The 13,337-nt window shown below is 42.2% G+C and overlaps 1 protein-coding gene across 2 annotated transcripts in view; it reads right to left on the bottom strand.

Annotated features, from left to right (window-relative positions):
* Window positions 1-293: 293 nt before the first annotated feature.
* LOC142851962 (baculoviral IAP repeat-containing protein 1a-like) overlaps window positions 294-13,337 on the bottom strand; it is a 53,323-nt gene continuing 40,279 nt past the window's right edge. For both annotated transcript variants that reach the window (XM_075976207.1, XM_075976208.1), the window contains exons 12-16: window positions 11,462-11,629; window positions 9,951-10,103; window positions 9,572-9,658; window positions 7,785-7,949; window positions 294-2,584 (exon numbers count right to left, since the gene is read on the bottom strand). In XM_075976207.1, coding sequence (XP_075832322.1) covers window positions 2,220-2,584; window positions 7,785-7,949; window positions 9,572-9,658; window positions 9,951-10,103; window positions 11,462-11,629 — 938 coding nt within the window. In that variant the 3' untranslated portion in view covers window positions 294-2,219. The remainder of the gene's footprint in view (window positions 2,585-7,784; window positions 7,950-9,571; window positions 9,659-9,950; window positions 10,104-11,461; window positions 11,630-13,337) is intronic.

Raw genomic sequence — 13,337 nt, 5'->3', positions numbered from 1 at the left:
AAAGCACTGCTTGTATAGCTTATTGTCAAGCATAACTTCACCTTGCTACCTGGAAAGAATGACCTGCCATTTCTGTCTTCTTACTGGAGTCTGATGTAATGTCTAAACATTTCTGACTACAAACGTATCAACTGTCAAATCAGATAATAAACAAGACAACATACGTGTTCCTATAGATATAGGCTATCTAGGGCTGTCTCTATAGAGACAGCTGGGAGACAAATACAAGTTCTCTGTGACAACAACAAGTCTTCTTAACCACCCAGCCATCTCTCAAGTCCCAAATTTTTATTTTAAGCATGAAAATAACACAGAGAATTGTAAAATAATAATAGCACAGAAATGGGTAGAATTAAAAGTAAGAATACTTCCCAAATCACTACCCAGATATAACCAAAGCTTTAAAAATATATAAAGCTGTTTGTAAATAATATTTGTCCAGGTTTATTGAGATATAACAGATAAATTAAAAGCACATGATATTTAAGTTGAACCAAGTATAGACATGAGATTCTTATAAACATGAAATGATAAATCACTATCATAGTCAAGTTAACAGACCCATGAAATCCTTAATGTATTTATAACTATTATTTTAAAAATCCCAATATTCAGGAAGCAAAGACAGGCAGAGTTCTGTGAGTTCCAGGTAGGCCTGGTCTATGTACTCAGTTCCATGTCATTGAAAGTTGCATAGTGAAACCCTGTCTCAAAACAACAAAAAGAAAAAAGAAAGAAAAACTTAAGGCCACTACAGTACATGCAAAACACTCAAAAGTCTCTGGAACAAACGCAGTTTTCTCTAAGTCCAAAGTCTTCCTCACGTTGGCCATGAATGAGAGATGGTGTGAGCAAGCAAGGCCACACCGAGGCTGCTGAGTGCACAGAAGACAAAGAACATCTCTGAAAAGAGTCGTCTGCGTCCTGTGGTAAAGTCGACTTGTGCTTCATCGTGTGTGAGACTGACTCATCCTTAAACTGGCCATTTCTCACCTCCATCAAATACTCCATCTATGTTGTGACTTTTACACAGATCATGTTCCTTTCCCCATCCTTTCCTGTTGACCTTGACAATGTACGGTTCTAGGAATGAACTTGACTAGCTCTTGTCTTTAGACATGAGGACCATAAAAGGATTGCCAAGGTCTGCTTGTCATAGCTCAGTGGGGCCCTGCAGACTTTCAATAGACAGGAGGACCATGCAAGGACTGCGCATCATAGTGCATCATATATTCAGTGATGAGTATGAAGCTTTAAAAAAATATCAGCCTACACAGCTAATGAATAGCATTTAATATGATAGTTATGTCTTTGGATTTAAGACAGGATCTTCCTGTATAACTAAGGCTGGCCTGAATCTCTTGATTCTCCCACCTCAGTCTCCCAAAAAGTGAAAGTAGGTGGAGGCTGTTCATTCCTGGCCACCCAGACCCAAAATAATCACACAGAAACTATATTAATTGCAGCACTGCTTAGCCAATCACTTAAGCATATTGCTAGCTGGCTCTTATATCTGAAATTAACCCATTTCCATTATTTTGTATTTTACTACAGGGACTGTAGTTTTCCTGGTAAGGTTCCTAGGCATCTGTTTCCTTCTGCAGCTACATGGTGTCTCTCTGACTCTGCCTTCTTTTCTCCTCTATCTCTGCTTAGAGTTCCCGCCTTGCTCTATTCTGCACTGCAATAGGCTGGAAGCAGCTTCTTTATTAACCAATGGTAATAAAACATATTCACAGCATACAGAGGGGAATCCCACATCAGATGATAGTACAGGTGTGTACCACCATACTCAACAAGAGTAGAATGTATTAGGAAATTAGGTATTTAGTACAGGTGTGTACCACCATACTCAACAAGAGTAGAATGTATTAGGAAATTAGGTATTTAGTACAGGTGTGTACGACCATACTCAACAAGAGTAGAATGTACTAGGAAATTAGGTATTTAGTACAGTCGTGTACCACCATACTCAACAAGAGTAGAATGTATTAGGAAATTAGGTATTTAGTACAGGTGTGTACCACCATACTCAACAAGAGTAGAATGTATTAGGAAATTAGGTATTTAGTACAGGTGTGTATCACCATACTCAACAAGAGTAGAATGTATTAGGAAATTAGGTATTTAGTACAGGTGTGTATCACCATACTCAACAAGAGTAGAATGTATTAGGAAATTAGGTATTTAGAACTGCCAGTAGCCTTCAGCTGCATCTGCTACTTCTGGATGACAGGAGAGAAGGGCACTATCCATTTCCAGAAGACAGTCAAGCGTTTGGACTGAGGGTGCCTTTCCTTCACAGCATTAATCACCCTCAGATCCTCTTTATCCAGGAGCCAACTGAGCATCTCCAGCCTGGTGAGGCTGGGCAGTCGGGACACACACTGACTCAGAGCCTTGACAGTGGTGGCCTGAACTTGGATGCGTTCTGGGAGACTCCTGCAGATGCTCAGAACTTTCAAGTTTGGCAGGTTGTTCAGGGTTTGAAAGAAATTTCTGTACCCTTCCTCTGTGATCTTGTGATTCATTGAAAGATTTAAGTTCTCAAGTTTCTGGAAAGCTCCGCTGGTCGCTCCCTTGGCTGAAAAACAAAACATTCATGAAAACAAAATCCTAAGGACTTCAATAATGGTGACACGTTATGGGTACCACTCCCACACCACGACGAAAGTGGGACATTCTGAACACGATGTCTTAGAGACTGTTGTTCTTAGACAGCACTAAAGAGCTACTTGGTTGACAATTATCCCAAATTTTTTCTTTTCAGGATCCCCTAAAGATGCCCTTGCCCCCAGACAGCAGGAAGTAAATTTAAAAACACCATGCCCAGATTCCCAAGAGGTGGTGTGGGTAGTTTTTGGTCTTTTATTAGGTTATGGATATTTTTCATTGTTTAGGGGAACTGGCTACAAGTTTTTATTGGTAAAGGTCAGGAAAAAAAGCTGAAAAAGGAAATTAGATTCAAAGTTCTTGCTTTGAAGAGAAAAAAGTGGATATAGATATGATAGAATAAACGAGTAGGCTACTGAATCTACTCTAAAAAGAAAAAAGGGAAGATGTGGATATAAAATAAAAAGGTACCTTATTGAATCTACTCTTAAAAGCAACTACTAGTTTTAAATGTTTTACATTGGCTCGTACTTTTGTAGACTATATATACATTTTGTGTATTTGTCGGGGGGGGAGGGGCTATGGGCCCTAAGACCCTGAACTTTCTATGACCCCTTGCCTGCTGGAGTAAACAACTTGTTTTCCTATGCTTGCAGCTGCTCTGAACAAGAGACTCTCATGAGTTCCTGATAACTGGGATGTGGTTTCTGGTGGGCTTGCAGCTGAAAAATCCTGGGAGCCAGAGTGTGGCCATTAGTCAAGGAGAGCACTATAAGCTGCCCTGAGACACAATAAAATTAGCATTCTTGTTTCAGGAGTGACCCGTGTCTCTGTGTGTTTTTTATCCCCAGACCCTTGCCCAATCGCAGTTCCAGGTGATGTAGTTGCCATATATATTGAAACAAATTTGAGATTAATTTTGTTAGAACATACATACATACATTGATAGTTGTAGTATAGTAATATAGTATTATAGTTGTTAGAACTATAGATACATTTCTATTCTTGTCCAAGGTATTGTACATATACAAGTCATTTAACAATGTGATACAAATTTCTAGTCCTTGAAAATTATTACTACCAACTGCTTAGGATAATAAGGAGATGTAGTTTAGTAGGTAATTGCCTACTACAATTTAACTTTAGTCATATTAGGTAAGCTTTCAAGGTCAAACAAAAATATGTTTTAGATAGACAGGTCATCTTCAAACACTTCAAAGATCTACAGATTATGGCATTTACACTGTTCTAATAACAAAGACTCTTTTTATGATTATGAGATACACCTGTTCCCGGCAGCACCAATGTACTTCAGAGAAGATGATGGGCATCAAAGAAATTCCACATGGAGTTTACGTTATCTTTTTTTGATTGTTTGTTTTCTGTTTGTTGAGACAAGGTTTCTCTATAGCTTTGGAAGTGTGTCCTGGAACCAGCTCTTGTAGATCAGGCTGGCCTTGAACTCACAGAGATTCGCCTGTCTCTGCCTCCTGAGCACTAGAATTAAAGGCGTGCACAACCACCACCCAGCTATGGAGTTTACTTTCTTTCTTTTTTTTTAAGTATTTATTTTTTTATTTATGTATATGGTGTTGTATCTGCATGGACACCTGCAGGCCAGAAGAGGGCATCAGATATCACCATAGATGATTGTGAGTCACCATGTGGTTGCTGGGAATTGAACTCAGAACTTCTGGAAGAACAGACAGTGCTCTTAACCACTGAGCCAGCTCTCCAGCCCCTAGAGTTTACTTTCTTAGTGCAAAAGTAGGTCACTGGGCAAGAAAGTGCCCTTACCTTGACTAGCTGAGGGTATGCTGTCCTAACTATGCAAGCAAGGCACAAAAGAGAATGATAGCCAAATATTATCAAGACAAGGCTAGACAGCCCTTCAGAATATCCTACTTCACAGAAAAGTCTGTTGAATATTCTATGCCTGTAGGCCAAAGATGGATGCCCCAATATTGCAGAGGAACTCTAGGTGACTGTCTAGGCAGCCATATGTTTCTATCATTTCTCACATTCTTTTGGAAGTCGCTTGCTTGCACTTCCTGCTTACTCAGTTAATAGTATTTCCTTTTCAGGTCTCTGAGGTAGTTGAAGACTAGATAATTAAAGTTTTCCTTGCTTACCAGACTCAGAAAACAATCTCACCAGAGAGGTGTAAAGTGTAAAAGATTAAGAGACATAAAAGATAATTCGATGATGTAAATTTGAATAGAAAGTGAATTAGGTACAAACTTCTAGACTTATCAAGATAGGATACATATGGAGTATTTTCTCTCAATTTATCAAATGCAAATGGACTAGACATTGTTGATATATTTATTGCGTATCTATTATATAAAGTTTTTATAATTCTTGTATATACTTTTTCTTATATTAATTATAGCCTTCTTTTCTATTTAAGACAAAAGTGGAAATATAGTGGTATATTATTTGTTTTTTTAAATATTTATTTATTTATTATGTATACAATATTCTGTCTGTATGCCTGAAGGCCAGAAGAAGGCGCCAGACCTCTTTACAGGTGGTTGTGAGCCACCATGGGGTTGCTGGGAATTGAACTCAGGACCTTTGGAAGAGCAGGCAATGCTCTTAACCACTGAGCCATCTCTCCAGCCCTATTATTTGTGTTTTGATGAATAAAGCTTGCCTGAAGATTAGCGGGCAAAACAGACAGACTAGTCAGCCATACAGACCAGGCAGTAGTGGCACACACCTTTAGTCCCAGCAGCACACTAATTAACCATAGAGGCTGGCGGCAGTGGTACATGCCTTTAATCCCAGCACTAGAGAGGAATGTGAGATGGGAGGAGACAGGTCTCAGGCTCAGTCTCTGTCTAGGATTCATGGAGACAGGACCACCCATTTTGTTCTGAGGTAGAAGTAAGAGCCAGTGGCTGGAATCTTTACCTTTCTGATCTTCAGTTAGAACCCCAATATCTGTCTCTGGGTTTTATTATTAGTGCTACCATGATTCCTGGGAGCACACAGAGATCTGCCTTCCTCTCCAGTGCTGGGACTGAACTAATACAATACTGCTTTCTGCCTGGCCTGGATTTTCAAAATCTAACCACCTAACTGTACGGGAAACATACCTTAAATGGTCAGGCCTAGATAGGGGAAAAGTAAAAGGAAGTAGAAAGACATGAAAAGGATGCAGGACACCCATGCTAATACACAGGAAGTGGGAGTAAGGCAGGAGTCGCCATCACAAGAGCTGGTCTACCAGGAAGATCTCACAGCCCTGCACGTGCTGTGCTCCCAGCTTGGAGACAGAAGGACAAACTAGAACTATAAGGAAGGTAGACAAGGTAGCAGAGTTTAATTGATTAACTGATTGGTTGATTGAATGACTTTTTGTGGTAGTTGGTATTGAACTCAGGACCTCACAAAATCTAAATGAGTACTGCTGTGCTGAATCTCCAGCCCCACAGCCGGAGAATTAGACACACCGTCTGGGGTCAACTACGACAGAAGGAATGAAAGCTACCTCAGGTGGAGACTTAGACACACCCTCTGGGATTAACTATGACAGAAGGAATGGAACCTCCCTCAGGTGGAGACTTAGACACACCCTCTGGGGTTAACTGTGACAGAAAGAATGGAAGCTACCTCAGGTGGAGACTTAGACACACCCTCTGGGGTTAACTATGACAGAAGGAATGGAAGCTACCTCAAGTGGAGATTTAGACACACCCTCTGGGATTAACTATGACAGAAGGAATGGAAGCTACCTCTAGTGGAGAATGCTCTTAGCTCCTCCTTTGAGGGTTAATCGTGTGGGGCAGGTAAGGGACCTGGCTAGGAGACCACACTTAGGAGGATAGGTTCACCTTAAGACAACGAGCTTTTCTTCCCAGAATTCCTAGAGCATTGTCTACCAGCCAAGCCTCCATTAGGTTTGGTGGGGTCTTCCTAGCTTTCTGAAATCCACATCAAAAAGGGGCAAAATTTCTTTCTCCTAGTTCTGTCTTTTTCTTTCAGGTGCTGGTCAATCTGAAAGACACTCCTCAACTAAAGCTTTGGGTTTTCGTACCCACAAGAATCATCATTGTCTAATGTAAGGAATGGACAAGATCTTCTGCACCCAGAATGTGAAGCAACCTCTGTGGAGGGAGAAAATGGACACAATACCACAGAGATCTTTGCTCCTTTGATTATTTGTTTGTGCTCAACATCTCATGGAACCCAGCCTAACCTTGAACCATAAAATTCTTGAGCCTCCCAAGTGTTGAATCACAAGCATGTGATACATCTAACCAAAAGTTTGGTTTTAAATAATCTATGTGAGGTAACTCAGAAATTCCACCCCTAGAAATGACTAAACACATACATTGTATGAGAATGTTCTTAGAAACAGTCCACAGAAACCATGGCTAGGAACAACTCAAGTGTCTATTGAATGGACACATAGAGTGCAGACATGGTCAGATAATGGAGTAACGACACACAGAGAAATAAACGTCCTCTGGTCACATGTGTTACTATGAATATAAAACATAGACACATTTTCAGACAACACGGACAGCGCCTATGGCATAGGATCCTCTTAACATGAAAAGTCTCGTGGCAAATGAATCTCTGGTGAAGGAGAGCAATGCAGGGGTCATCTGTAGAGGAAGTGGAGGGCACAGTGGAGAATGAACATTGACTGAGCATCTGGGCATGGGTGCAGGTCTGTCAGCATCTGGCTGATCTACAGTCACTTGTATAACGTTTTCAGCAATGTGAACAGGAAAATTGATCCAGTTCTACTCTCCAGCGTGTTGCACTTTGTTTACATATAATCAATATTCAGTTGACCAACGGAGGATCTGCCAGGTGTCTGAAACACCAGGTGTCAGAACACAGATTTATTGGTCGTGTGTGTGTGTGTGTGTGTGTGTGTGTGTGTGTGTGTGTGTGTGTGTGTGTGTCACTGAGTTCAATTCCGAGCACTAGGAAAGTAAACAACAGGTGGATGGCTTCTATACCCCCTCAAAAAAGAGAGGTTGTCGACCTTGCCAGTTCGACCAGGGTGAACCTGAGGCTGGACACGAGAGGAAACACTGGTTGTGGACATGAGGAACAGTTTAGAAGACTTTCCCATCCTAGACATTTGCAGCAGACAGCTCCAATGACGCCACTGCTTCCACACAGGGGAACCCTTTCCCAGGGAAACTCACCGATCTCCATCACACTGTCGTCATCCAAGGTGTGGTGAAAGGCAAGAACTCGGAGACACTGAAGCTGCAGACACTGCCGGACAATCAGTCTGGCTACTTGCTGGATCCCGTCCCCAGTGGGAAGGAGCAGTTCCTCCAGGTTCCTGAGCGAACCCAGAGCCTGGGCTGAGGGAGACACCACAAAGCCATCCTCAGCAGCTGTCCCATCGTGAGCAGCTATGACTTGGATGTCTACAGTCTAGGAGCCCCACCCTCCTGGTCACTTCCTCTTCACGGAAAAGAGAAGGGGTCAGGACATGACTGTTCCTGCCTCTCTCTGCAGCTGGCTCCTCCATCCTCCCTAACCTGTCTCTCAGCACAAGTCCAGGCTGTCTCCCCTTTTCTGCTCTCTCTTCTTAACTGCGGCCTCCACTGCAGGTCACTCTCCTAGCTGCACAGCGCCTTCAGCCTGTTCCCCTGCCATCTGCCTCCTGCCATCACTCTGAGGACATCCACCCTCCTCACTAAAGCACGGTCCACTACTCTGACAGCCTTCCACCCCTCATCCAATTCCCCTTAGCGTATACTCTGTAGGTCACTGAGTCTCTACTTCTGTGGCCTCACAGAAACTAATTAGAAGACTTTCTGGCATGAAGTAATATTCCAGATTAATCTTTGGCTTTCCCCAACTCTGTGTAGCCCTGGCTAGCCTGGAACTTTCTTTGTAGACCAGGCTGGCCTGAAACTCACAGAGATTGACCTCTCAAATACTGGGATTAAAGGCATTCACCACAACTGCCTGGTTGGTTAATAAATTTATTTCTTTTATTTTTATCTCATGTGCATTGGTGTCTTCCTGTATATATGCCCCTGTGAGGTGTTGGGTCCCCTGGACCTGGAGATACAGACAGTTGTGAAATGTTATATGGGTGTTGGGAATTGAACCCTCAGATCCTCTGGAATTTCAGTCAGTGCTCTTAAGTGCTCTTAACCACTGAGCCATCTCTCCAGCCCACACAAGGCAATGAATTTTAAAAAGGAGGACATACCTTCATGAGATGGGGACGGCTCTCAGACTGGCACAGGAATCTGGACACTTACCTCCTCCTGACTGGGTCTGGTGCACTCTGAGGTGTGGCCTTTCCCTGGGATATTCATCCTCCCCATCCCTTTTCTGTTTATATTCATTTACTTATGTCAGGTTTGTGTTTGGTGGATTGGCACCCACATGTCACAGAGCATTGTGGGGTCAAAGGACAACTTACAGGGGCTGCTTCTCTCCTTCCACCATGTGAGCCCCAGGGATCTAACTTTGGTTGTTAGACTTGACATGACATGTGTGGGACCCACAGTGACGGCATCCGGGGGTGATACTGAGCATCACTATGGTGTCCTCCTAAGGACCAGCATGGCTGATACAGCAAACCCTCTGTATCAGTAGATTCCACCAACCACGATTCAATTTTGAAAAATCGTGTCTGTATCAATGTGTACAGACATTTCCTCCTCATCATTATTCCCAGAACAACATAGAGTAACACCTGTTTACATAGCATTTACATGGCATTAGCCACTGTAAGCAGTCAAGAGATGAATTAATGTATATGGAGGATATGTGGGGTCATGAGCAAACACTGCACCATTTTATACCACAGAGTGGAGGATCTTCTAGTGCTTACATCAGCAGAGGTCCTGGACCCAGCTGCCATGGATGTCAGGGGACACAGCTCACTTTGTTGTGGGTTCACTGAAGAAGGATGAGGAGAGGAGAATAAAGAACACATTAAGAAACACTTTTATAAACTTACCAAACTTTTCTGATGTTTCCTTATCTGGAAATTGTTGACATGTAAGATTTAATATCTTCAGTGAAACAAACTTTGGCAAAATAGTGACTAGGAAAGGGAAAATAAATTTAGTTAGTTCAGATATGTTCTGCAACATGGAGGAATACTGTGGAAAGAAGAGTATATCAAAGTGATGAAGGTAATATGATATTCCGATTGAATTACTATGACTAGGCACAGGGAATGTTTACATTGTAGACACAGATCACTTCACTGCTGGGAAAGCCTCACTGAAGTCAGTGCTATCATGGTTTCTGTGACATCAGTTGCATCTGAACTCTAGAGTATTTAATGACTTTGTACACAGGAGCACCTGAAGTCAACACTGTATCGTTCTTACCAAATGGCATGGTTTCAAAGCGTGGTCCAGAAAACTCAATCTCTCTGAGTTTCTTGCAGGAAGCAAGCGCAGTCATGAGAGACTCAAAATCCGAAAAGAAAGTATCTTTCAGACGGAAAACATGAAGATTTGGAGAGTTCTGAATCAATTTAACTGGAAAAGATGAAGGAGTTTCAGAAATTAGAGAAGGTTACAAATTCGTATTCAATCTGGCCTCCCAATCCATAATCTCCAGCCACACCAATTAAACAGGCAGTGACGCAGTGATCTACTGCTCAGGCCACGGTGGGCGTGTGCTCAGCTTCTGCAGCTGACTGGAGAGCAGATGACCTGGGCAAGTTCCTGGCCCTCTCTGGATCAGTTTTCTCTTCTCCATATTTCACCTTCAGCATCAGCACCCTGATGTCTCTGTGTTTGCACACTGCCCTGACACAGCAGGAATTCTTAACAGGGAAATGAAAAAGAGAAGACAACTCTGAAGCACAACTTAAAAAATATGTAAACTTATTTATTTGTCTACATGATTACGGTATTTGGGGTGTCATCCATGTGCCACAGCACATATGCAAAGTTCAGGGGAAAGTGGGAGAATTGGCTGCTTCCTTCCACAATATGGATCTGTGGGGTTGAGGTCATCAGACTTGGCAGCAAGTACCTTTTCTGCTGATCGATCTTCCCAACCTACAAAATATTTTTGTTTGTTTCTTTTGTTTATTTTCAGATAAGGTCTCAAATTGTATCTCTGGTAGACTGGAAATAACTTTATTTATAGAAATAAACTGGCTTTGATGTTGTGATAATCCTCCTGCCTCAGCCTCCCAAATTCTGGGGCTACAGGCATGAACTACCATGCCTCACTCTGGTCCCATTTTTACATTTCTTTAGCACTCAGTGTTCAGGGTTTTCCAAATTAAGGATCTGAGGGTGCCTAAGTCACTTGCTAAATGCCATGTTCTAGAAAGATGGCTGCACAGCTGTCCACCAACAGGAGCCTGGGGTGGAGGGAAATGGAGAAAAGGTTCAGGTGGCCCCATGTCAGATTTCCTTCTCCCTCAGCAGGCAGATCTGCAATTCCACTAAAACAACAGCAAAAGAAAAGAACCACACAAACTGCCGTGGAGAGGAAGTGTGCTGGGAGTTTAAAAGCTCAGGCCGTGGACTCAAATCTTCCCCTTTGAGGAAGCATTTTCTCAGCTGGACAAACCTGAGCTGTCTCTGACCTCAATTTCCCAGTTGAAAACCAGCAACAATCATTGGGGGGGATGAAGGGTGAGTTAGCCTTTGTGAAGAGCTCAGAAGAGTCACAGACACGTCAAGATCTTGAGGTTACAAATGATTGTCTGCCCTCTTCAAAAGGAAGAGCGCGTTCCTACACCTTCCCCAGGACATGGTTCATGCTGTATGGCCCACAGATGTTTTAGCTACTGATGATTTAATGATTCTAACAATTATCAGCTAAGTAGCTTTTCCAGCTGAAACACGACCTTGGGAGATCCAGGCACTATCCTTACCCAGTTTGGAGATGTCAGACTCTGTGGAAGTCTGGATGCATAACTTCTCCATGTGGTGGAGGCTTGGGAAATCTCCAGGGATGACTGAAAGCACATCTGGTTTGCCAGTTAGTCTCACAGAGAGTTCTTTCAGGTTTGGGAACTTGTCCAAGTTACTGAAGAGTTGATCTGGAAAGCAGCACGCAGTTCCCGTCACTCAAGAGTCCCAAGTGGGAGTTCCAACTGTGCTTTGATTTTTAGATCATTTCATAAGAAGACTTCTCAGAGATTTTAACATTAAGAAGTACATCCATGAAGATCCTGAATCTGCTGGTCATATATAGGGGAATGCCTGTGCTGCTCTCTGGACTCACAAAATAAATAACAGAGCTCTCCAACCAAACGTGTGGGACCAACTGGTTTTGCACATGCAAAAGAATACAGCTGGACTCCAATATATATAAAAATGTAACTCAGAATCTCTCTACCAAACCTTTTTATGCTGCATATCTTTTTCCAAGGTCAAGTACCAGATAAATCTGACATCTCCCTTCCACTCACCCATTTCTAACACCCTAGATCTAGCCTGGGTTCCACATCCAAATCGTGGCCCTAGTCTAGCCACTCCTGCCTATGGCACTACCAACATCTAGGCTTATGCTGTGACCCACTCTGCCTTCTTCCCTGCCCCCAACCTCTCTATCAGGCCAGGTCCTACACATCCTCCTCGAGGTTCTAGCTAGGTGAGTTTGCCTGATGCTCGCATCCTCACACCTACCCCAACTCTTGCATACACTCCCAACTCCAGTCTTGGACCAGACAGAGCATCTTTTGTACCAACCCAGTCCTGGATCCACATGAGCCATATTCAACCAACATCAGGCTCAATTCAATCCACACATCCTGTCGTTTTCCCTACCTGCTCTATTTATATCAGACACAAAACTAACAAAAGACAGTTCATCGCAAAGATATGGACTCTGAAAGATCAAGACAGTAGTCTCCGACTGCCAAATCTACCATCCTGTGGAAATGTCTGTCAATAAGATTGTCCTGGATGAACCCCAGGACGCAGAAGTTAGAAGAACAACTATAAACTTCACCAAGAAGTTTATGGAGAATTTGAGAAGTTTTAAAGATGATATTTTTTATGATGTCACCTCTTAAAGATGACATAGCTCAGTCATCTTAATAAGAAAGAGCATAAACACCTGAGTGATACCTAAGAAAACAGAAACATAAGGCTAAGAGAATAATGAGGATAATCCAGGATTTGAAAAATAAAATTCAATAAAGAGGAACACTGATGAGAACTCAAGTTAATATGTATATGAAATTGAAAAACACAATAACTGAACTAGAAAACTCAATGGAAAGACTTACAAGTAAAATGAATCAAGCAGAACTTATAATTTGAGGGCTTGAAGATGAAATAAAGATCTAGATGAAAGAAGCTAAGAATATGTGGAGAAAATAAAAACAGAAAAGAAACATACAGGAAATGTGAGACACCAAGAAAAGACCAACCTTTTTAATTTTAGGATCAAATGAGAGAGAAGAATTCCAGATGAATGGTATAGATCAGCTCTCCAACAAGATCACAGAAGGAAACTTCCCCAGCTAAGAGAAGATGCAAGAATCACAGAGAACACCAAATATAGAGAACCAGAAAAGAAACTCTTCATGGCATAACATAATTAAAACATTAAGTATAGGGCTGGAGAGATGGCTCAGCGGTTAAGAGCATTGCCTGCTCTTCCAAAGGTCCTGAGTTCAATTCCCAGCAACCACATGGTGGCTCACAACCATCTGTAATGAGGTCTGGTGCCCTCTTCTGGCCTGTAGGCATACACACAGACAAACTATTATATACATAATAAATAAATAAATAAATAAA

The sequence above is a fragment of the Microtus pennsylvanicus genome, chromosome 6 (genome assembly GCF_037038515.1).
Source record: "Microtus pennsylvanicus isolate mMicPen1 chromosome 6, mMicPen1.hap1, whole genome shotgun sequence".
Taxonomy (NCBI): domain Eukaryota; kingdom Metazoa; phylum Chordata; class Mammalia; order Rodentia; family Cricetidae; genus Microtus; species Microtus pennsylvanicus.
This window is presented reverse-complemented; position numbering and strand designations above follow the sequence as displayed.